The sequence below is a fragment of the Solanum lycopersicum genome, chromosome 4 (genome assembly GCF_036512215.1).
Source record: "Solanum lycopersicum chromosome 4, SLM_r2.1".
NCBI classification, from domain to species: Eukaryota; Viridiplantae; Streptophyta; class Magnoliopsida; order Solanales; family Solanaceae; genus Solanum; species Solanum lycopersicum.
Window position 1 is genome coordinate 4,822,543 of NC_090803.1, and position 22,851 is coordinate 4,845,393.

The following is a 22,851-nucleotide window of genomic DNA, read 5'->3' on the forward strand; positions in this document are numbered from 1 at the left end:
GCCAATTAAGAAATCTCAGATATACTAATATTGAACATATCCATTTATTAATACGTTCGAGTTCTAGCATCCCAAGACAATATTCACATGTTCTCCTATAATATGCCTAATGCAAATTGGAACACAATCTTCTATTTACGTGAGAGTTATCGATTTCGAACCTTATATATAAACTAATTTTTTTTATAGGATGGCGTTTTATCCCCCTATCATTGCATGCAAATGGAAAATAACTAACTTTTTTCCTATTAATGGCTAGAAGATTTCATTCATTTGTAATGTCAAAAGTCATTTAATTACACAATCGATAAGGAACGAGTAATATAACAATAATTAAGACATTTTATTCGAGAAACCCTTAGTAAACGGAAAATTATTAGATAATTTTGACATCATTATGACCAAGAATCAAGATCTTCTTGTATCATTCCACGTGAAGGTTTAAGAGCTGAGTATAAATTAGAGTTTGATAATATTTATGTTCATGCTCGAACAAGAACTGTATTTTGATTTGCACATGAATAATCTGTTGGTCTAAAATGATAGAACCTTGTCTTATCTCAAAATGTTAAAAATGATAGAACATGTAGCCACACAAAGTAGTGATACTTTAGAATAAAATCCAATACATAAAGATATGCCACTAGATTGCGAAAAAGAAAAGACTATCCATGACCTACGTATATGACCATAGTGTAACTTTTTATTTATACCTCAAGAAGAATTATATGAGAGCTAGAAAACAAAAAAATTCTCTATAAGTGATAATTTTCTATGTTACATAGCTATAACCTATAGTCATTATATTATAATTTCTATACCCAAATTGCATTAGCCCTAATGAGCAATTGTTTAAGTTTTCCCCTCACATTAAGGCTCATTATCTCATTAGCGCCACCAATTAACTCTTTCCCTATAAATATTGCAGGCACACTTGGTTGACACCCTAATTCAATCAATGCCTTCTCCATTTGCTTCCCATTTGGATGTGTATTGAGCTCGTAAATTATAGGGTTTGCTCCAAAATTAAGAATTAGGGTTTCAATGCTGTGAGAAATGCAACAACTACTCTTGGTGAAAATCACCACCCCACTTGATGCTCCCAACTTCATCACCCAATTCATTATTAAACAACTTAATGAAATAATGAGTATAGTTTGGCCAAATGTATGTCAAGATTTGTAACTTTTAGTAAAGAGGAATTAAAGAAATTATGAAAGCTAGAAGAAATAGTGAAGTTTTTTTTAAGTGAATTTGAATCTTGAATTGTTGTTGAGAAAGTTGAACCTAACATGAAGCTATATATAGAGGCATTATGTTAGCTAAAAAAGAAAAAAAAAGGTGAAAATTTCAAAGAATTACAAGTTGATGATGTGATATATCTAGATTGTTCTTGATTTTGCACTTGTATGATAATAAGGGCATAATTTGTGCCTTATCTGGATTCTAATATAGCATAACATACTCAAGCTGAAAATAAATAGAATAAAATCTATCTCCTTTAAAATATTCCAAGAACATATATATGTCACTAGCTAAAGTTTATCTTAATAAATCTTTGTTTTTTTTTTATGTTAGTTCCTTTTCACGCCTTTTCTTTTTTAGTTGAAAAAAAAACGAATTTCCGTTTCAAACATTTTAAGCATATTCTAAGATATATTTCGATAAACATCTGGTAATAATTAAGGTATATATGAATTAAACTCTGTCACTCAATCTTTTTCAGAATATATTCTCACATCCGTACCACATAGAAACTTTAGTTGATACGTGACAAACTTTGTTAAAATTACAAATTGATCTCTTCTCATCCAAAAAAAGAAGCCCCCTTACTACCTCGAAAGGTCAAATATTATTGTAGTAGTCATAATAGATAATTGAAAGTTTTTTTTAGGTAAACGAGATATATATTGTTAGAGGTTTCCTTCTCTTATTATCTTTATGGCGAAAAGTAACAAGAAAGGAAAGCTCACATCTGCAATAAAAACTTATATTACCGTTTAAATGCTCATATCTTTTTGATCGCTTTCTTAATTGTTGCATTGGTTTAGAGTATTATAACTTGATATTCATCGATATTGGTAAGTGGCAGAGCGTTGCTCTTTATAGTAATGCTTGAGGAGGGGGTCTTACTTAGTAGTTATTACATCATTCAATAGTAGTAGAGGGCCTTTTAAGCTAACAAAAAGAGTTTTTACTTTATTTGCTTCTTTGCTCAAATGTATGAAGAAAATGTCCAAAACATACAAGAGTTAGGTTTTGTCAACCTAAATAATCATACAAGAGTTGAACCACATACCCGTAACCCACTCCGTCTCACATTAGTTTTTTAAAAAATCCACTTTAATCTGCCCTCGTCCTTCTATCTAGCACAACCTTATACCTGGCATAGCCTTAAACTCACGCACTTACATTCGTCCTTCCTCATTGTCATCCCTATTTGTTGCTTTAAAAATGTTGCCTACGAATTCAGCGGCAAAGCTAATAACTTGGGGTTACGAGGTTCATCCAAACCTCTTTCAATGAAAAATCATATTATTTATATATGGTTAATTTTATTTTTATGTATATAAAATAATTGTTGAAATTACTTCAACTAGTTCATGCTTTTATTTTTCATATTTTGAGCGGCTTAGTGAAAATCTTGATTTCATCACCGCATGTATCCCATAATCCAATTTCCGTATTTATCTCTTATCACATCTCCTATTCCATTTTTTGCCGGAATTGCCTTCTATTCTATCAAAACTATCATTACCGACTCCGTCCAAAATTATGTATATTTTTTTTTTGTCTCGCAATTCAAATTATTTGAACTTTGACCATTATTTAAAATGTACTTTTTTATCATATTAATATGACAAAAATTTTTAATTATAGTTCTTTTTGTGTAATTTCAAATATCTGAATTTAAAATTTTTAATTATTGAATTAACACAACCTAATTTAACTCTAAAAATTAATCTAATTAACTTTTTAAAAAAAATATGGACAACTTTTTGTGTGATTTTCATTCATATCCATTCGACCCAGCCCATTATGGGCCAACCCAACACAGTGAAATAAATGGGTCCATGAAAGATTGAGCTTGTAGACCGGTTCGGAGTGGGCTAAAATTTTTGACAAAATTAATATGATTTTAAGAGGAATTTTTCCATATAGCCACTAAAAAATACCTTAGTCATGCTCCGTTACTATAGTTTATTAATTACGATTTATAGCTATATGTTAGTGAGAGGGGAGAAGCAAGCAAGAGAGGGCACAGAGTAGAGAGAAACCAATTGCATATGTATATCTCTCAAATAATTATATATGTGTAACTGGTATACATATGTATTTGTATAGCTAACAAGCGAGATTGAGAGAAGGAGGAGGGAAGCAAGCGAGAGAGGGCAAAGAGTGGAGAGACGCGAACTGTATATGTATATTTGTCAGATAACTATATATATGTAACTGATATACATATGTGATTGTATATCTAGAGAACGAGATTGGAAGGAGGAGAGACGCGAGCGGGAGAGGGCAGAGAGTGGAGAGAGAGTAATTGTATATGTATATATGTCATATAATTGTATTTGTATATGCATCTTTGCATTTGATCATTTGTATTTGTATGTACATAAAAGATGAGAGAGACGAGAGAGGAGAAGAGAGGCGAGAGACGATGTAATAATTACATCTAAAATTAATATGTGAGCCGTAATCAATCCAGACTATAACTATATTAGATAATTAACTAGTATATATTTAATGCTTATCCGCGTAATTCCCCCTAATTATAAAAGTCATCAAAAACTCCAAATTAAATTAATTTGGAAAGCACTCTTTAGTTTTAAGCTGTAAATATCAGTCTACCCACATATTTTGGTACTTGTTATTTTCAATAGTAAAAATTGATGAATGATGGACCTTGTTAAATCCCGAAATATATAAATAATAAGTAGTGAAACAACTTGAGGCATGTATCCACACATAAATGTTAAAATGATAGAACATGTAGCCACACAAAGTACTATATTTTATACATCAAGAAGCTCATTGTTATTGATATCTTTCATGTGTGAAAAAAGAAAAATTGCCACTAGATTGCCAAAAGAAAAGACCATACATGACCTAAGTATATAAATTTTATTTACACATCAATGTAGGAGAAAACAAAAAGACTCCCTAGCTATATATAATAAGGTGGTAAATTTATTATCAAAACTCTAATTATTAGACTAATTGCTATATACATAGCTAGTCAATTATTAATTAATTAATTTTTTATACCCAAATGGCATTAGCCCTAATGAGCAATTGTTTAAGCTTTCCTCTCACATTAAGGCTCATTATCTCATTTGCACCACCAACTAACTCTTTCCCTATAAATATTGCTGGCACACTTGGATGACACCCTAGCTCCATCAATGCCTTCTCCATTTGCTTTCCATTTGGATGTGTATCGAGCTCGTAAACTGTAGGGTTTGCTCCAAAACTACGAATTAGGGTTTCAATGCTGTGAGAAATGCAACAACTACTCTTGGTGAAAATTACAACCGCGCTTGATGATCCCAACTTCATCACCATATCCATGTTTAATATGAGTTCAAGAAATGAGTATAGTTTAATTTGGCCAAATGCCAAGATATGTATATAACTTTTAGTGAAGAGGAAATATGAAGTTGTGAAGGCCACAAAAAGTTGTGGAGTGAATTTGAGACTTGATTTGTAGTTGAGAAAATTGGACCTTCCATGAAGCTATATATAGATGCATTATGTTAGCTAAAAGAGAATAAAAAATGAAAATCGGTTGAAGAATAACAAGATGATGGATATATCTAGATTGTTCTTGATCACTTGTATGATGAAAGGGCATGCATGAAAAATGAATAGAATATGATAATCACCTTTGAAATGTTCCCATAACATTGTTCCCTTTTGGATTGTCACTAGATTTTGTTTCTCTCTCTCTCTCTCTCATATTTAGTTCTTTTTTATACTCGTTTGTCCAATTTTATGTGAGATAGTTTGACTGGAGTTTAAGAAAGAAAAGAAGACTTTTAAAATATGCGGTCCAAAATGAATGATATAAATTATGACCGTAAATCATTTCAATAATAATAAACTATACATTTTATAGTTAGATTGTTACTTAATATAGAAATGTGACATTCTTTTTTGAAAGGACTACAAAGGAAAGTAAATCACATAAATTAAGGACAAAGGAAGTAACAAAAATTGGGACAGGAGATTACAAAGTGGGGAAATCGAACCTTCACCAATAAGATGATAGTTCAGATAATCAGTAACTTCAATAATTATTAACGTTGCATTATGATCAAGTTTCTATAAGAACAAAATGTATATAATTTGTTAAATCCCTGATGTAAATATATCTGCTAAAGGAAAAAGAAATCTATATGTCCAGCTGGAGTAATCTTTTTCAATAGAATATTACTTTTAATTTGAGGAAAAAAAAATGAAATCTTTTAAGAATATATATCCTCATATAGACGTGTTGTTGAAATCAAGTCCACATTAATTATACGATCTGTACTATAGACAAATTTTGATTAAAATTACCTTTGGTATAAAGTAGATATATCAAGAAAGGGAATGTAGTACAATTAGTACTGATCCAGAAAAATGCTTGATCCCTTACCATTTCGAAAGGCCACATATTATGATAGTACTCTATTTTTCCTAGGTAAAGGTATTGAAATGAAACGATTAGTCGATTAATATAGATATAAGATATAAATATGTACAAGTAGACACTTTAACATATATAAAATTGAAAAAATCGACACATGCGTCCTATGTGACATGGTACACGTAGGACGTCACATAAGATGTTGCATAGAACGTACATTATCACGTAGAACATGTAAATTTATTTTTTCAATTCTATACAAGTTAAAGTGTCTATTTGTGCATTCAAAATTGGAGGACATAGATGTCAGATAGAATCAAATTAAAGATCATGTTTATGAAGCATTACAATGTAATCTTGGAACGTGATTCGAAGATATTTTTCGAGATGATCAAAGTTAACTACAATATCCCTTGACAAATAAAGAATATCATGACTTGTATTCAAAATATTTCAAGTACTATTACTTGCGAGTTACGATATTTACTACATCAAAACATGTATTTTTAGCAGCAATTAACAATTTTTGTATGTCCCTAAATCTTTTAGCGATATTAGTTCTAATAACACTTAATTAACTAATAATGATAATCAATATTTATTGCCGTTAAAAGTTATTTTTATTATAATGATTGTTACTTTGAAAGTCAATCAAATTGCAAATGTCTTGGCAAAATAGAATATTACAAATGAGAAGTTGGTTATTTTTGCACATGCTCACTTACTATCGATAGCCATCGGACCTAACCAACTTGATCTCATACAAATGAGTCCTAAGGCATAAGTAGAGGTAAAAAAATATTTGTATAGAACAATAATAATATTTTATATTATTATTATTATTATTATTATTATTATTATTATTATTATTATTATTATATTCGTATGACGTTTCAAAGTTGATGTTCCAGCTGATGATCTAGAATCTAGATATTCCAACAAAAGTGATATCTTTCACTGGGAAACTATGGGTATTATTTTCTAGGACATTACGAATGAACTCATAAAATAAAATTTAAGCTTAAACAGAGTAGATGATACGATACTTGTAGTAAATTAAAGGTGAAAAAGATCATTATTCAGAGCAGATGTTGTTTATTTCATGTGATGGACATTGCTCAATCTCAAAATATATTACATGATAAAAACATAAAGCATATAGCCACAAAAGTACGTATGTAGAAAAAACAATTATATTGATACTTTAGATTAAACTGCATTATTACATACATAAAAGATAGTCATTTGTTATCAACTTCTTTATTTCTTGCATACAAAGTAAAATTGCCAAACTATATTACAAAATTTGTACATCAAAAAGCAACTTAAAATGGGAGAAAAAACAAAGTAACCCTTTGAAGAAGCTAAAAGAAACTTTACAAATGGGGTTGGTTTATTGTCAAAATTAAAAATTTGACCTCGAGAGATCGATATTTTTTAATTTTTTTTTTTTAAAAAAGAAGATTATTTAGTTGTATAAACTCCTACACTTTCAATTAAGTCATTATTAATTAATTTTCTATACCCAAATGGCATTAGCTCTAATGAGCAATTGTTTAAGCTTGCCCCTCACATTAAGGCTCATTATCTCATTTGCACCACCAACTAACTCTTTCCCTATAAATATTGCTGGCACACTTGGTTGACACCCTAGCTCCATCAATGCCTTCTCCATTTGCTTCCCATTTGGATGTGTATCGAGCTCGTAAATTATAGGGTTTGCACCAAAACTACGTATTAGGGTTTCGATGCTGTGAGAAATACAACAACTATTCTTGGTGAAAATCACCACCGAGCTTGATGTTCCCAACTTCATCACCATGTCCATGCTTAAACAACTTCAAGAAATAATTAATTAGTAGTTTGGCTCAAATGCCAAGATATGTATGTATGGCTTTTAGAAATTGTGAAGTGAATTTGAGGTTTGATTTGTTGTTGAGAAAATTGAACCAAGCATGAAGCTATATATAGAGAACATATCTAATTAGAACAAGTTGGATATATCTAGATTTTTCATGATAAGGGCATGCATGCATGCCTTATCTACCTTTAAAATATTCTTAGAACATTGATATTGTTGCATTTCCAGTGTACATATATCATCTAAAGGAAAAAAAGAAACCTATATTTTATCCAGTTGGAGTGACTTTTTTTAAATAGAATCTTATTTTAATTTGAGATTTTTTTTTACTTTAAGAGAATATATCCTCATTGACATGTTGATATCAAGTCCACATTATACTATCCGTACCACAAAGATAAACTTTGTTAAAATTCCCTTTGGAAGGGAATGTAGTAACATGAATTGCTGATCTATGAAAATTATATTGCTCCCTTAGCACCTCCAAAGGTCACATATATTATTGTACTTCCCCGATTCAATTTATTATAAGCTTATTGTTAGAAATAATTAAAAAAATCCGCTATGAATCGATAGAAGATCTGTGCTATAGAACATAATTTTTAATGTCATACTCATTTTCTATCAAACTGGCTCAATGGGAAAATATGGTGAGGAACAAGAATAGCACACAAATTTTCTAATTTTTCACGTGACATGTTTAAGGCCACAAGATTAAATGACAGTTTTTTACATTTGATATAACTTTAATTTAGGACCACAAGATTCAAAAGTCTTCTTTATTGTTTTAAACTCCGCGTCAAGTAGAACTAGTCCATTCTTTGTGAAATGGAGAGTATAATTTTCTTTTCAATCATTCTTTATGATTCAATCGAAATATTTGGAAGTATAGCCATTGAACATTTTTCAATGAAAACATAGTTTTTTTTGGTAGTGCCCAAAGGGAAAAAACATTTTTTTTATACGGAACGAAAAAGAAAGTAAGACAAATACATAGAAATCGATGGAGTCTGTTTTAGTCTAAAAGATATATGTGGCACTTCTTTTTTGATTTGAGGATAAAATAAAATCTTAAAAATATGTCTTGTACTAGAACAAGAAGAAAGAAAGGAATTTCAAAACAATATTCTTTTACTTTGATCACGACTAACTAAGTTGAAAATTTCTTCAGAAATATTCCAAACAGTATATAGATCACATGCATGATCAATTGTCCTCTTATCATCTATTGATTCTTTCTGAAAAAATAAAAAGTGCTACGAAGAAGAAATAGTCCTTTGCTACCTTTGAAAGGCTATTATTTGGCTAGCCAAATATTCTTAAACTGTTATTCTACACGATCTAGAGTTTTGTTACTTAACTTTTCATTCGGTGCGAAATAGGTTATCTAACGTGTTTGAACAAAGCAGTAATTAAGAACATGTAGACATCAAAATTTTATATAACTCTACAAGCGGTGTTTAATTTCAGTTGGCACTCTATAAGACGAGTTTAATTTCAATTAGGTTTTAGGAGGTTACTCTATGCTACACGTTCATGCCAAGATAAAAGGTAATATTCCTTTTGAAAAGGCATATCGAATATCTCATAACTTCTGGATATTTGTAAAGATCAAAATCTTGAATATCTCAAAAACTCTTGGGTATTCATAAAGATCAAAATCTCAAATATTCATAAACTTTTGGATATTATAAAAATCAAAATCTTGAATATGTCATAAACTTTTGAATATCTATATATGAAAATCAAAATCTCAAATATCCCATAAACTCAAGGAAAATTCATAAGGAGATCAAAGAAGTCCAAATCATCCTTAATTCGAGAAATACGCTATTAGCAACTCTTAATTTATGGAGAAAGGTTAGAGGTAAGAATCAAGGGAGGAACAGATTGCACATGCACCGTTTATAAACAAAATATTTTGCTAAAGATGCATGACAAATATTTCCTAAACTATTGGGATACTCATTCAAACATCAACATATGTCAAACCCTTTTTGATAATCAAGTACTTCAAGAAGATATACAAATTCTTTTATGGAGGTTAAGTTTAAATCATCCTTAATTAGAGAAACATGCTACTAACAAGCTTCGAACTAGGACAAAATTCAGAGAGAAGAACCAAGGGAGGAACAAACTATACTTATATTGTTTTATCGATATTATTCTTGTTTCTTCATATTTTATTTGTGGTTAATTTAATTTATTTTTCATATATTTAATATTTGTTGCAAACAAAATAGTAATTAAATAACATAATATTTTACATGAACAAATATCTCTCTCAAAAGGTGTACAAAATCACGTTCATCGAATTTAACCCCAACTTCACTAAATCATTGAGCCTAAACAATTTAAGATTAAGAAGTCTGTAATCCAAGAAACTAACTCTAAATCATAAACTTCATTACAAACCTCCCAAGGTATGTGTTCTCAAGTCTTTGAGTTATCATAAATTTGAAGGCAACATAACTCACTGAAATAAGATTACATGACCATTACTTCCCTTTAAGCAAAACTCTTCAGAAGAGTTGTTCTTCACTTCAAACTCCAGAAACTTGAACTCTCTTGACTTAGAGATTTACTTCAAGTAAGACATTCAATTCAAACTCATTATCTCTTTATGCTCATTCTTCAAATTAAATTCATTGATTCATTTGTGTTGTAATCGAACTCGAACTCTTCAGTTCAATACATGTACAAAATTGTCTATCAATTCAAACTCTTTTGAACTTTTGAGTTCTAATTCAAGTGAAACTCGTTCTTTAAATCAAACTATTTGATTCTTGTGTTGTAGTCAAACTTTAACTCTTTAATTTAGAGCCTGTTTGGCTCAACTTAAAAGCTAGCCAAACTGACTTAAAAGCTGGTTTTTGACTTATTTAGCTGTTTGGCAATACTCAAAATAACTTATTTTAAGTTAAAAAAAATTATTTTAAGCTAACAGTTAAAAGCTGGGGTAGGGGTGCTTTTTTTTTTTTAGCTTATAAGCTATTTTAAGTTGACCACATTTTTACCTTTTTGCCCTTAATATTTTTATACAATCTCCAATTTACCTACATAACCCTAACATCTCTTTCTTCCATTTTTCCCTTTTCACGTGTGGATGATAGACAATTACTATTACTAATGAATGAAAATTAAATAAATTTTAAATCTTTCAAGTGATCTATTCAAATTATATAGTATTAAAAAATATAAAATAAGTTGCACATATAACTTAAATAAAAATTTATATTCCTCTTATAAATAATTTGTAATAATAAATAAATATGTGAATGATAGACAATTATTATTACCTATGGATGAAACTAAAATAAAATCTTAAATCGTTCTTTGATCTATTCAAATTATATATCTTTAAAATCTATAATAACTTTATATTCCTCTTATAAATAATTTGTGATGAGAAAGAAATATGTGAATGATAGCAAAATATTATTATTTATGGCTGTAAAATATAAATTAATTAACTTTTATTATGTTAAAAGCTTTTAAGGGTATTTCAGACATTTTGATTTAAAAAGTTGTTTATCAGCACTTATTTGCCAAACACATCAACAACATTTTTTTTAACTTCAGCACTTTTATCCAAACACATAACTGGTTATTTTAAAAATAAGTTTCAGCACTTTCAAAAGTACTTTTTTAAAACTGCTTTTATTAAGCCCATCCAAACGGACCCTAGCACATGACTGTTTCATTGAGTTTATCACAAAATTATTATCCGTTCCTTAATTATTGCATGCTTGTCTTTATTCATTAGTGATCTTGCTACGGATTCAGCTTCTTGAGATGGTGTATATATGAACCAAATTATGTTCCATGTTACTTTGTTAATTATCAAAACAACATAAAATCCAACATGTACTCTCCTGTCTCAATTTTTGTAGTACTTTCTCACAAAATCTGTTAAATTTTAAACGAGAAAGAGGCATCGTTAAAGGGTATATTTTCCCCCTTTTTCCTAAAAAAGGTTACTTTGAAATTCAGATTACATTTTTTAGGGAAAAGAGTTTTAAAATATCTCTCATTGTCTCTAATTATATTATATATAGTGTCATATATACCCTTGTTGTTACTCAAACATGCAAAAATGTTCCTATTTGATTTGGGAAATTCCATCCAAAATATGGATATTTTCGCACACTATGATAACTGTAAAGACATATTTGATCCTAGAGTATAACTAAAGACAAAATTATTAATAGGCAATATAAATGGAAATTTTGTTTACCCTTTTTCCATGTTCGTATGATTCTCAACAAGGACATATTATATATGGGCATTATTGTTGGTTAACGAGTCAAGTTCTAGCATCACATTTAATTTTATGATATGACTTGTGCAAATTGGAATGCATTCCCCTATCATTACTAAAATGAAAAAAAATGTCAAATTCTCTTATTGATCTAGTATCTAGGTAGGAATATTGCGATCTACTGTTTTGGGAAGTAGGAGAACATATAAAGTAGTTTTGATGATTGATAAAGTAAAGACATGGTTCACTACCTGGTGTTGTATGTGTACTTTATGAGAGATTGCGGCAAAAACGAAAAAGTATTGCGGCAAAGAAGAAAAAAATACAGAAATCTTGAGAAAGAATGATACAATTATGGAAAGAAATAAAGAAGTAGCAATTCAAGTCAAATAAGGAAAGAAATAAAGAAATAGCAATTCAAGTCAAATAAGGAAAGAAATAAAGAGTAGTAATTCAAGTCAAATAAGGAAAGAAGTAAATATATACAAGTTCAAGAAGGAAAAGGATTTGTAATTCGTTTCCTCAAAGAAGTTGAAGGCAAATCAAATCTATAGAAGGATCAAGAAGTTGAAGGAAAAAAAAATATTTTTGCATAAACACAAATCAAGAGAATTTATCAGCAAAGCCAGAACAATAGCCATTGCATATTCACGAAATATATCATCTTGAGAGCAGTATTTACTGGAGAAAAAACGCAAGCATTCGTCACAGCAACGTAAGGACCAGGTTCACCTTCATCACAACAACATAAGGACCAGGTCTACGTATCTTTTCCACTCAGAACTATTGAATGTTGAAGTCTAATCAATTAAAGTCTATGGTTATTAGTCTTTGTTGATTTGTTCTAGGTTTATTATTAAGTTGTAATAACAAGAAGCGGGTTTGACTTCTTAATTGGGATTTGAGTCTTGAGAGAATTGTAACAAGAAGTGGTTTGACTTCTTGGGAGTTGAGTCTTGAGAGAATTGTAACAAGAAGTGGGTTTGACTTCTTGAGAGAGAGATTGTGAGAATTGTAAACAAGAAGTGAGTTTGACTTCTTGGGTGGTTAGAGTTAAGAAGAGTTGAGAGTCTTTGTAAACAAGAACCGAGTTTGACTTTTTGTTGAGTGGATCATTTTCGATTATAGTTAATCGAAAAGGGTAGAAGTTTAGAGTTAGATTCATTGATTAACTGAGTTGTAAATCTTGAATTAATATAAAACTTCTGTGTGATTTTTCCCTTCCTTGAGTTAGTAAGGTTTCCACGATAAATCTTTATTTTATTGTGTTGCGACAGAATTACAAGAAACTGGTTCTTGTATCAGGGTAAGATTTTCTTCAATTGGTACTAGAGTAGGTCTTTTCATTAAAAAACTAACATCTTGAAAAGGATCAATGGTTGCACCACCTACACCACAGGAAGGACCTTCTCAAATTCGACCACCACTGTTTAATGAAAAGTTTTATGGATGGTGGAAGAATCGCATGATGGATCACTTGCTAGGAAAAAATCCAGACCTATGGGGAGTCGTGTTGGACGGTCCAACCATACTCATGAAGAATAGAATTGATGGAACCACTCAAGTACCAAAAGATAGGAAAGAATGAAATGCTACAGATAAAATTGCAATTCAGAACAATGCTAAAGCAAAAAAGATCTTGATATGCGGAATAGGTCCAGATGAATACAATCGAATATCATCATGTCAAGATGCAAAAGCAATATGGGAAACTTTCAAACTTTGCATGAAGGAACAACTCAGGTAAAGAAGTCTTGAATAGACAATACGAACTGTTTAGAAACGTAGAAGGTGAAACAATTTAGAGATGCATACCAGGTTCACTGCTATCATTAATGAAATCTACTCACTAGATGAAATATTCGCAATGGGAAGGCAGTCAGAAAACTTTTGAGTGTTCTTCCTGAATCTTGAGAAAGCAAAGTAGAAGTCATTACTGAAGCCCGTGATCTATATAAGTTAGCTACGGATGAACTCATCGAAAATCTCATGACCTATGAACTCAAGATTAAACAGGAAAAGAAAATTGAAGGCAAAATAAAGGAGAAGAACCTGGTTCTTACAAGCGCAACACCAGAAAATTTTGAGGACGAAAACATTGCGTTAATAACCAAAAGGTTCTCAAGAATGTTAAAAAAGGTACAAGTCTTCCACGGTAAGAACTCTCAAAAAATCACTGAAAATCCAATAGATCAAGTATGTCACAAGTGGGGAAGTCTGGATCACTTTGTCAAGTTTTGTCCTTTAAAAGCACTAGAGAAAAAGAGGAATAGTTCAGAGAAAGAAAAGAAAATCAAGAATGATAAGTACATTCCCACAAACATACGAATGACCAATCAAGAAGTTGATCTTTCAATGAAAGGACCTTTGTTGCTATGAGAGACTTATCAGAAGAAGAATCTGAGGATGAAGGGTTCAAACATCAATCATTACTTCCAATAGAACAATCAAATAATATGATTTTCTTGCACTCAGTGCTGAAACAAATTCTGAAGATGATGAAGAAGATGACGAACAAAGCAAGGTAAGTTTTCATCACATTAAAATAAATATTGAGTCATATTCTAAAAAGGAACTAGAGCCCCTATTGAGTACTCTTATAAATGCATATCAATCAATCAATTTTGAAAAAGAACAAATGATGAAAAACTATGCATCTTTAAGAGAAGAAAACAATAATCTTGAGAAAAACAATCAATGTCTTCAAAATAAATTAAAAGAACAGATTCAGAACTCATATTTAAGTAACAAGGGCAAAAACTCTGCTAGTGAACTTCAATTAGCTCTGAAAGAAAAAATAAAATTGTTAACCATGAATTGTCAGGCCTTAACTGAAAGAAATAGGTTGCTACAAGAAAATCTTGATCATACCGAATTTAATCTGGAACGGAATCTTAGATGGACTAGGTCCTCTGAAATTTTAACTCAGATTCAATAAAGGCAAACCACCAGTCGAAGTGGGATAGATTTTAAAAATAGAATAATCTTATGTCACACACTATTCACATGTCTAAAAGTTTATGCACTAATTGTGAAAACGCAGGTCATTTAAAGAATCAATGTAAAGCTTTGTTTGAGGCTTTTCAGAAAAATGTTAAGTTCACCAAAAAGGAAAAAACTAATACAGCTAAAAACTTGGTTCCAAATAAAAATGCTCCAGATAAAAGTTTTCTTATTTGCCTTTATGGACTAGAAGAAATATTATTCATCCTTTTACTCACATAAAGGGGCCCAAGCTAATTTGGCTTCCCAAGAATAGTCTTTAACTAGTGTTTCAGGTGAAGGTGAGAGGAAAAAGGTCAACTTGATCCATGAATAGTGCATGCTCCAAACAGGTGTTAAAGATGGTAAAAAAATTTCTCGTGCTCTTTGATTTTCAAGGCGGCAGTTTAGTCCTTAAAAAGGATGAGAAAAAAGAAAGTGATATGATGTCAAACATCTTTGATGATGTAATTGTAGGGAACATTGCAGATGAACCTGGTTCACATCTAACAATCATTGATGCACCTGCAACATGAATTACTGTACTAATCTATGGTTCTGGAGATTGGGGAAATAATAGAGCAATCGGGATAGTAAGAGTAAGGTACACCTCAGGGGGAACTTCGTTGTGTGAACCTGCTCCTTGTTATTTGTTGGAAGGTATTGAAAATTGACAAAGGTTGGTTCTATGTGACTCAGCTTGAGATTCGTTTCATTTGGGAGAATATGATGATGCGACATTCTCATGAAGGCCTTGAATATGAACTTCTATAAAAATCAGTCAAAGCATGGTCTTATCGAAACAAGTTGATGCTTTATCATGATTTCCTTTAATAATTGGCTAGTAAACGAATAATCTTATGCTTGAGTAATTATACAATGAATATCTGCTTACTTAGCCTCGTACTGTAACAGGTACACACTCCAGTCACATCTCAAACAATGTTTAGAAAGTTTGCGGACATTATATCTACTCTTTGCTAACACCATTAAGTAAACAATGGAAGAACACAAAAAGGGGGAACCTGGTTTTATGTAATACTCAGGTATGTACCATCCTTTTTCAATGCATGAATTTCCTGAGTTTGGGTCAAACATAAGCACTAGTGAACCTGGTCGATCATAAAAGAAAATTCAAATATTATAAAAACACCAAGAACCCTCTTTGACAATAACCATAATTAATTCCCAAATCTTTCTAATGATGAAAACCTTAGTCTTCAAGCGTGTTGGGGAATTCTCTTATTGATCTAGTATCTGGGTAGGAATATTGCGATCTAGTGTGTTGGGAAGTAGGAGAACATATAAAGTAGTTTTGAATATTGATAAAGTGAATGCATGGTTCACTACTTGGTGTCGTATGTGTACTCTATGAGAGATTGTGGCAAAGAAGAAAAAGTATTGCGGCAAAGAAGAAATTAATGCAGAAATCGTGAGAAAGAAGGATACAAACATGGAAAGAAATAAAGAAGTAGCAATTCAAGTCAAATAAGGAAAGAAATAAAGAAGTAGCATTTCCAGTCAAATAAGGAAAGAAGTAAATGTAGACAAGTTCAAGAAGGAAAAGGATTTGTAATTCCTTTCCTTGTAGAAGTTGAAGCAACATAAGGACCAGGTTCACCTTCATCACAACAACATAAGGACCAGGTCTACGTATCTTTTCCACTCAGAACTATTGAATGTTAAAGTCTGATCAATTAAAGTCTAGGATTATTAGTCTTTGTTGATTTGTTCTAGGTTTATTATTGAGTCGTAATAATTCCTAGATTGTGTAACAAGAAGTGGGTTTGACTTCTTGGGAGTTGAGTCTTGAGAGAATTGTAACAAGAAGTGGGTTTGACTTCTTGGGAGAGAGATTATGAGAATTGTAAACAAGAAAGTGGTTTTGACTTCTTGGGTGGTTAGAGTTAAAGAAGAGTTGAGAGTCTTTGTAAACAAGAAGCAAGTTTGACTTCTTGTTGACTGGAGAGTTTTCGATTATAGTTAATCAAAAAGGGTAGAAGTTTAGAGTTAGATTCATTGATTAACTGAGTTGTAAATCTTGAATTAATATAAAACTTCGATTTGAGTTTTCCCTTCTTTGAGTTAGGAAGATTTCCACGATAAATCTTTATTTTATTGTGTTACGAAAGAATTACAAGAACCTGATTCTTGTATCAGGGTAAGATTTTCTTCATAGTGATTTAATTACCCCATATCCAAATCAGAGTGATATAAAAATAATTGCAATTTATAATTTTAATTACAAATGAAATCAATAAAAATTTACTTTAGAGAGGCAGAATATAAGTAATATGCCTTTTTGTTTGGTTAAAGAAAACAAAATCTAGCTAGAAAACGTCTAAAATTAGTACAAGTCAAAAAGTGGTAAGATTGAAAAGGTAACATAAAATATCATCTTACATATTAGATTCCAACAAATCTACTACGATACAACAAACTTAAAATATATTATTTAAATGTACTGGAGATCATATTTATGATTGATATATATTATCATTATTATGTACGTCATGTGCATACCTAATGGACCTTGCTCAATCTTAAACGGGAAAAAGGAGCAAGTAATTAGTGATAGATCTAGAATTTTTATTTTAAAAATTATAAAAATAAAAATATCAATGTAACAACACATTGTAGTATAAGATATGAGTATATTTATAATCTATTTATTTATTTGTACACCAAAAACCAAATCAAATAGGTAAAAACAAAACAACCATCCAAATACACTTAGTTGTTATCTAAATATAATTAATTTCTATACCCAAATGGCATTAGCCCTAATGAGCAATTGTTTAAGCTTGCCCCTCACATTAAGGCTCATTATCTCATTAGCACCACCAACTAACTCTTTCCCTATAAATATTGCTGGCACACTTGGTTGACACCCTAGTTCCATCAATGCCTTCTCCATTTTCTTCCCATTTGGATGTGTATCGAGCTCGTAAATTATAGGGTTTGCTCCAAAATTACGAATTAGGGTTTCGATGCTGTGAGAAATGCAACAACTACTCTTGGTGAAAATCACCACCGAGCTTGATGTTCCCAACTTCATCACCATGTCCATGTTTAAACAACTTTCAAGAAATAATTAGTTTGTCAAAAATGCCAAGATATGTATATAGTTTTTAGTGAAGTGAATTTGAAGGTTGATTTGTTGTTGAGAAAATTTAACCTAACATGAAGCTATATATAGAGGCACTATATGTTAGCTAAAAGAGAAAAAGAAGTGAAGATATATCTAATTAGAACAAGTTGGATATATCTAGATTTTTCATGATAAGGGCATGCATGCCTTATCTACCTTTAAAATATTCTCATAACATTGATATTGTTGCATTTTCAGTGTACATAGTATGCCCTCTTGAAAATAATATATATCATCATCTAAAGGAAAAAAAAAATGTTCTGAGAATATTTTTTAATTTGAGATTATATTTTTTGAAATTTTTATAGAATATATCCACATGCATTGACATGTTGTTGGTATATGAAGTCCACATTATACTATCCGTACCACAGAGATAAACTTTGTTAAAATTCCCTTTGGAAGGGAATATAGTACATCAATTGTTGTTCTATGAAAATTGCTCCCTTAGTATCTCCAAAGGTCACATACACTAGTGTACTTTCCCGTTTTCAATTTGTTTATATGATTTTGAATTGACAGATAAATATTTTAATTTTCTACTGCAAATTACTTGTGTACAAAATATGATTATATTTTTCCAATCATTTTTTACCGAATCAGCTCAAATTAAAAAAATGCATAGTGAAAAACAAAAATAACGGGAAATTCCCTAATTTTCTATTTAAAAAATAATCATTTTTTTAATCGCTTTAATTAAAATATCTGTGAGAGTAGCCACTTCATACATTATTTACTAGGAAATTTCAATGGGAAATAGTGGCTAAAGATATATAGACTCTATCAAAGTGTTCTTTAATTTTATAATCTTAAACACGTCTGATAAAAAGTTGAAATTAAAAGGAAGGGGTATCATTTTAGCTTCTAAAAGATAGATATGACACATTTTTTTTTTTTGGGATCTGAGGATAAAATAAAATCTTCAAAAGATGTGTGGTACAAGAAAAAAGAAAAAGAAATTCCAATTACAATATTCTTTTACTTTGATGATCATGACTAACTCAGATGAAAATAATTCTTCAAAAATATTCCAAAGTACAGTACATACATCACATGATCAACTGTCCTCTTATCATCTATTGATTCTTTCTGATAGAGAAAAAAAAAAGTGCTAAGAAGAAAGAAATAGTCCTTTGCTACCTTTGAAAGGCTAGGTTTATGCATATTTGCCCTGCCAAATATTCTCACACTTTCGTGTCTCAATTTATGTAACACTCTTTAGTTATTATTATTGAAATTGAAAAAGAGAAAGAAATGACGGGTATATTTATTCCTTTTCCCTAAAACAAATTATTAATATTTTTAAAATTAAAACTTTGTCTCCATTGATATTATATAGCTTAGAGTGCAAGTTTGACATTTCAAACTATATACAAGATCATTTAGAAGAGGATAGTATATTTATTGGTACATAACATGAATTCCTGTCCTTTACATCTTTGATCCTAACAGCTTGATGGTTGTTACTCATTGTATTGTACTGTTAGTTAGAAATATAATTTTATTTTGATTGTTATTTAAATTTGATTGTATCTGTTTAAATTTATTGTTAGAAAATAATAATAAAAAATCTTTTTGTGCAATGACCATCTTTGTGCGATCTTGTGTCATTATCATAATATTTATTTCTTATTTTAATTTGATTTATTATTTCATAAATTTTATTTTATCTTTTACCCTACCTTTCATACTATTACTCGGCCGTACGATAATTTTCTTGTAGGTTAATCACTCAAATATGAATGTGTGACATTATATAATGATATAGACTGATACAATCTATAAAACAAATACAATATGATACAAATATAACAAAATATAATTTAACACGCTACATTGTAAAATAATACGTAATAATCATGGACCAAACAAAGTTTAAGGGATGGGACTAAAGGAAATTACTTTAAAGTGGATTATGCTCCAAGGGAAAAAGATAAAAAGTATCCCTCTGTTTTCGTAAATTAATGAAGCAGTTTGTCTCTAATAATATTATAGGTCAAAATATACATCTGTTGTTACTAAAGTATGCAAAAATGTCTCTATTTTGAATGAGATCTTCCAAATCAAAAAAAAAAAAACAAAACTCACTCCCCTCTTTTAATATGATTTGACACAAGCCACCAAACAAAATAAATCATATCAAATTAAATCCAATTATAAACACCTCAATCCACGTCTTGGAAAAAGTTCAATTTTATTTGATTTGGGCGATTCTATTCAAAAAAAGAGTATTTTATTTTATTTTTGCATAATTTAATAACGAAAAAGTCATATTTAGTTCTATTATATGTAACTTTTAGGAAAAATTTAACTATACATTAAAATACATAGATATTTTAAACTCTTTTCTCATATTTTTATAATTCTCGACACAAGGATATATATAAGATACATAGACAATATTGTTGTTTACAAGTTTGAGTTTTAGCGTCCCAAGTAGTTTTGGTAGCTTAATTAGTCGGTTGATTATTTTGACTCTCATCTAATTAGTATAAATTCAATTCTCCACATCATAGTCTCCTCCCTCATTTTTCCTTTTCCACCCCAAATTTTTCAAAAAAAAAAAAAAAAACAGGTTCTAGTATCCTATTTTTATAATATATGGCTTGTGAAAATTGGAACACATTCCCCTGCCATTACTAAAAAGAGAATATGTCAAATCTTCATATTCTTATAGGCTTATAGTCTTTAAGTCACTAAAAACTTTGGTGAGTAGGAATATTTGCCCTATGTTCCATGTGATCTAGTGTTCAAATTACTATCGATCTCGAAATATTATTTAAATTAATTAAATTGATTATGAAGAAAGAGAAATATGACATATATGACTCGTAAATATGCTTTTTTTGGTTAAAGAAAAAACAAAATCTAGCTAGAAAAACGTCTGGTCATTCATTGCACCCTTACTTTTTCAAAATGGATTTTTTTTCCTCAACAGTCAGAATTAATAAATCATATCATCACCATATATTAAACTGAAAAAATTGAAGAAAAAAAGAGAGAATATAATAAGTGACGAACATTAAAAATCATATCATCACCGCATATTATTATATTGTATATAAGATACGATTATTTGTTTTTAACATCAACAACACTATCAAATATATTAGGGGAAAAAAAACAACCATCCGAAGAAGCTAATAAAAGACTATACATATAAGTTGTAAATTTATTATAAAAAAAATGACATTAGCCCAATAATTGTTTAAGCTTGCCCCTCAGATTAAGGCTCATTATCTCATTAGCACCACCAACTAACTCTTTCCCTATAAATACTGTTGGAACACTTGGTTGACATCCTAGTTCCATCAATGCCTTCTCCATTTGCTTCCCATTTGGATGTGTATCGAGCTCGTAAATTATAGGGTTTGCTCCAAAACTACGAATTAGGGTTACAATGCTGTGAGAAATGCAACAACTACTCTTGGTGAAAATCACTACTGAGTTTTTTGTTCTCAACTCCATCACCATATCCATGATTAAACAACTTCAAGAAATAATAAGTAGTTTGGCTAAAATAACAAAGATATGTAGATTTTAGTGAAGAGGAAAGAAGTGATGAAGTGAATTTGAGGGTTGATTTGTTGTTGAGAAAACTGAACCTATGATGAAGCTAGCTAGATATAGAGGCATTGTTTTAGATAAAATAGAAAAAAAAAAGGTGAAAATATCTAATTCTAATTAGAACAAGTAATTGTTCTAATTAGATATAAGGGTATAATATCCTTATCTACCTTTAAAATATTCTCAGAACATTAATGTTGCATTTCCACTAGCTAGCATATATGCACTCTTGAAAATAATGTATCTTCTAATTAAGGAATTATTATTTTTAAAATATATCAAGTTGGAGTGATCTTCTTTTCAATAGAATCTTACTTTTAATTTAAAAGGAAAATATATATGAAATCTGTAAAGTACATATCTTCATTGACATGTTGAAGTAAAGTCCACATTATACTATCCGTACCACAGAGAGAATGTAGTACATGAATTGTTGTTCTATGAAAATTCCTCCCTTATAACTTACCTCCAAAGGTCACATACACATTACTGTATTCTGATACTTCCGTTTCAATTTATTCGTGTTATTTTGGCTTGATATAGTCGGTGAATTTATGTAAGTAAAAGATTTGGAAAAGAGTCTGAAAAATACTTCAATTTTGACCAAAATTGCTAGTATGATATCAAACTTTATGGAGGACCTTTTACCTCCTACACTATTTATAAAGCGTGTTTAAATGTATATATGTATCCACGTGGACACATTACTATTTATAATCATACAATATTTTTAATGTCGACATGGAAATTATTTAATGTCATTAATATAAATGCCATTAAATATGTTTTAAACCTAATTATTTAGGGGCAATTGACGTTTAGCCGGTAGTACTAATATATTCAAAAACTCACATCTTTCTCCTTAACATAGTCTCTAACCATCAACTAGTATTGTATGTTAATGTGCTTAGTTCGGCTCTCATAACATGCTATAAAATTTAACTTTCATTCTGAATGTTGTAACAATGGTTTTCTTAACACTTCTCCATAACACAACACCTCCAGCAAGAAGAAAATTTACCACATCCTTGCATACACCCATTGTCATTTTCTCACTTATAGCTAGTTTTTCAATCTTTTAATGATTAGTTTGCTTTAGCTAGTGTTATGTCATCCCTTCTCTCTCTCTATATATAAAGAGCTACTTTATAGCTAGATATATGTAATTAATTCAGGCTACTTTACTCTGAAACCTGTATGTTGTTTGTTCCTTAAGGTGAATCCCGTGTAGCTAAGCACTACTTTCCGAAGTATTGGCCAAACTAAGTCATTATATAAAGTAAATCATTAAAATAATATATTTTTTTAAAATTTTATAAAACTAGTATAAACGTAATTTACAGTAACGTTTTAGGGTATATTTTATTTTTTAAAAGTTGACGGCATTAGGTTGA

At 30.1% G+C, this 22,851-nt stretch overlaps 5 protein-coding genes across 5 annotated transcripts; all 5 read right to left on the bottom strand.

The window, feature by feature from the left end:
* Positions 1–587: 587 nt before the first annotated feature.
* LOC112941253 (monothiol glutaredoxin-S1-like) lies at positions 588–1,124 on the bottom strand. Its single transcript, XM_026030454.2, has one exon. The coding sequence runs from the start codon at positions 1,122–1,124 to the stop codon at positions 816–818; it is 309 nt and encodes a 102-aa protein (XP_025886239.1). The 3' UTR covers positions 588–815.
* Positions 588–4,727, bottom strand: LOC101252976 (monothiol glutaredoxin-S1-like). The gene has a single exon (XM_004236673.4). It carries the CDS (start codon positions 4,573–4,575, stop codon positions 4,267–4,269), a length of 309 nt encoding a protein of 102 aa, XP_004236721.1. The 5' UTR covers positions 4,576–4,727; the 3' UTR covers positions 588–4,266.
* Positions 4,728–6,810: 2,083 nt separating this feature from the next.
* On the bottom strand, positions 6,811–7,592 carry LOC101252678 (monothiol glutaredoxin-S1-like). The gene has a single exon (XM_004236672.3). The coding sequence runs from the start codon at positions 7,461–7,463 to the stop codon at positions 7,155–7,157; it is 309 nt and encodes a 102-aa protein (XP_004236720.1). The 5' UTR covers positions 7,464–7,592; the 3' UTR covers positions 6,811–7,154.
* A 9,781-nt stretch (positions 7,593–17,373) lies between these two features.
* LOC101252381 (monothiol glutaredoxin-S1-like) lies at positions 17,374–18,072 on the bottom strand. The gene has a single exon (XM_004236671.3). It carries the CDS (start codon positions 17,807–17,809, stop codon positions 17,501–17,503), a length of 309 nt encoding a protein of 102 aa, XP_004236719.1. The 5' UTR covers positions 17,810–18,072; the 3' UTR covers positions 17,374–17,500.
* Positions 18,073–20,896: 2,824 nt separating this feature from the next.
* Positions 20,897–21,566, bottom strand: LOC112941254 (monothiol glutaredoxin-S2-like). Its single transcript, XM_026030455.2, has one exon. The coding sequence runs from the start codon at positions 21,368–21,370 to the stop codon at positions 21,083–21,085; it is 288 nt and encodes a 95-aa protein (XP_025886240.1). The 5' UTR covers positions 21,371–21,566; the 3' UTR covers positions 20,897–21,082.
* Positions 21,567–22,851: the final 1,285 nt, after the last annotated feature.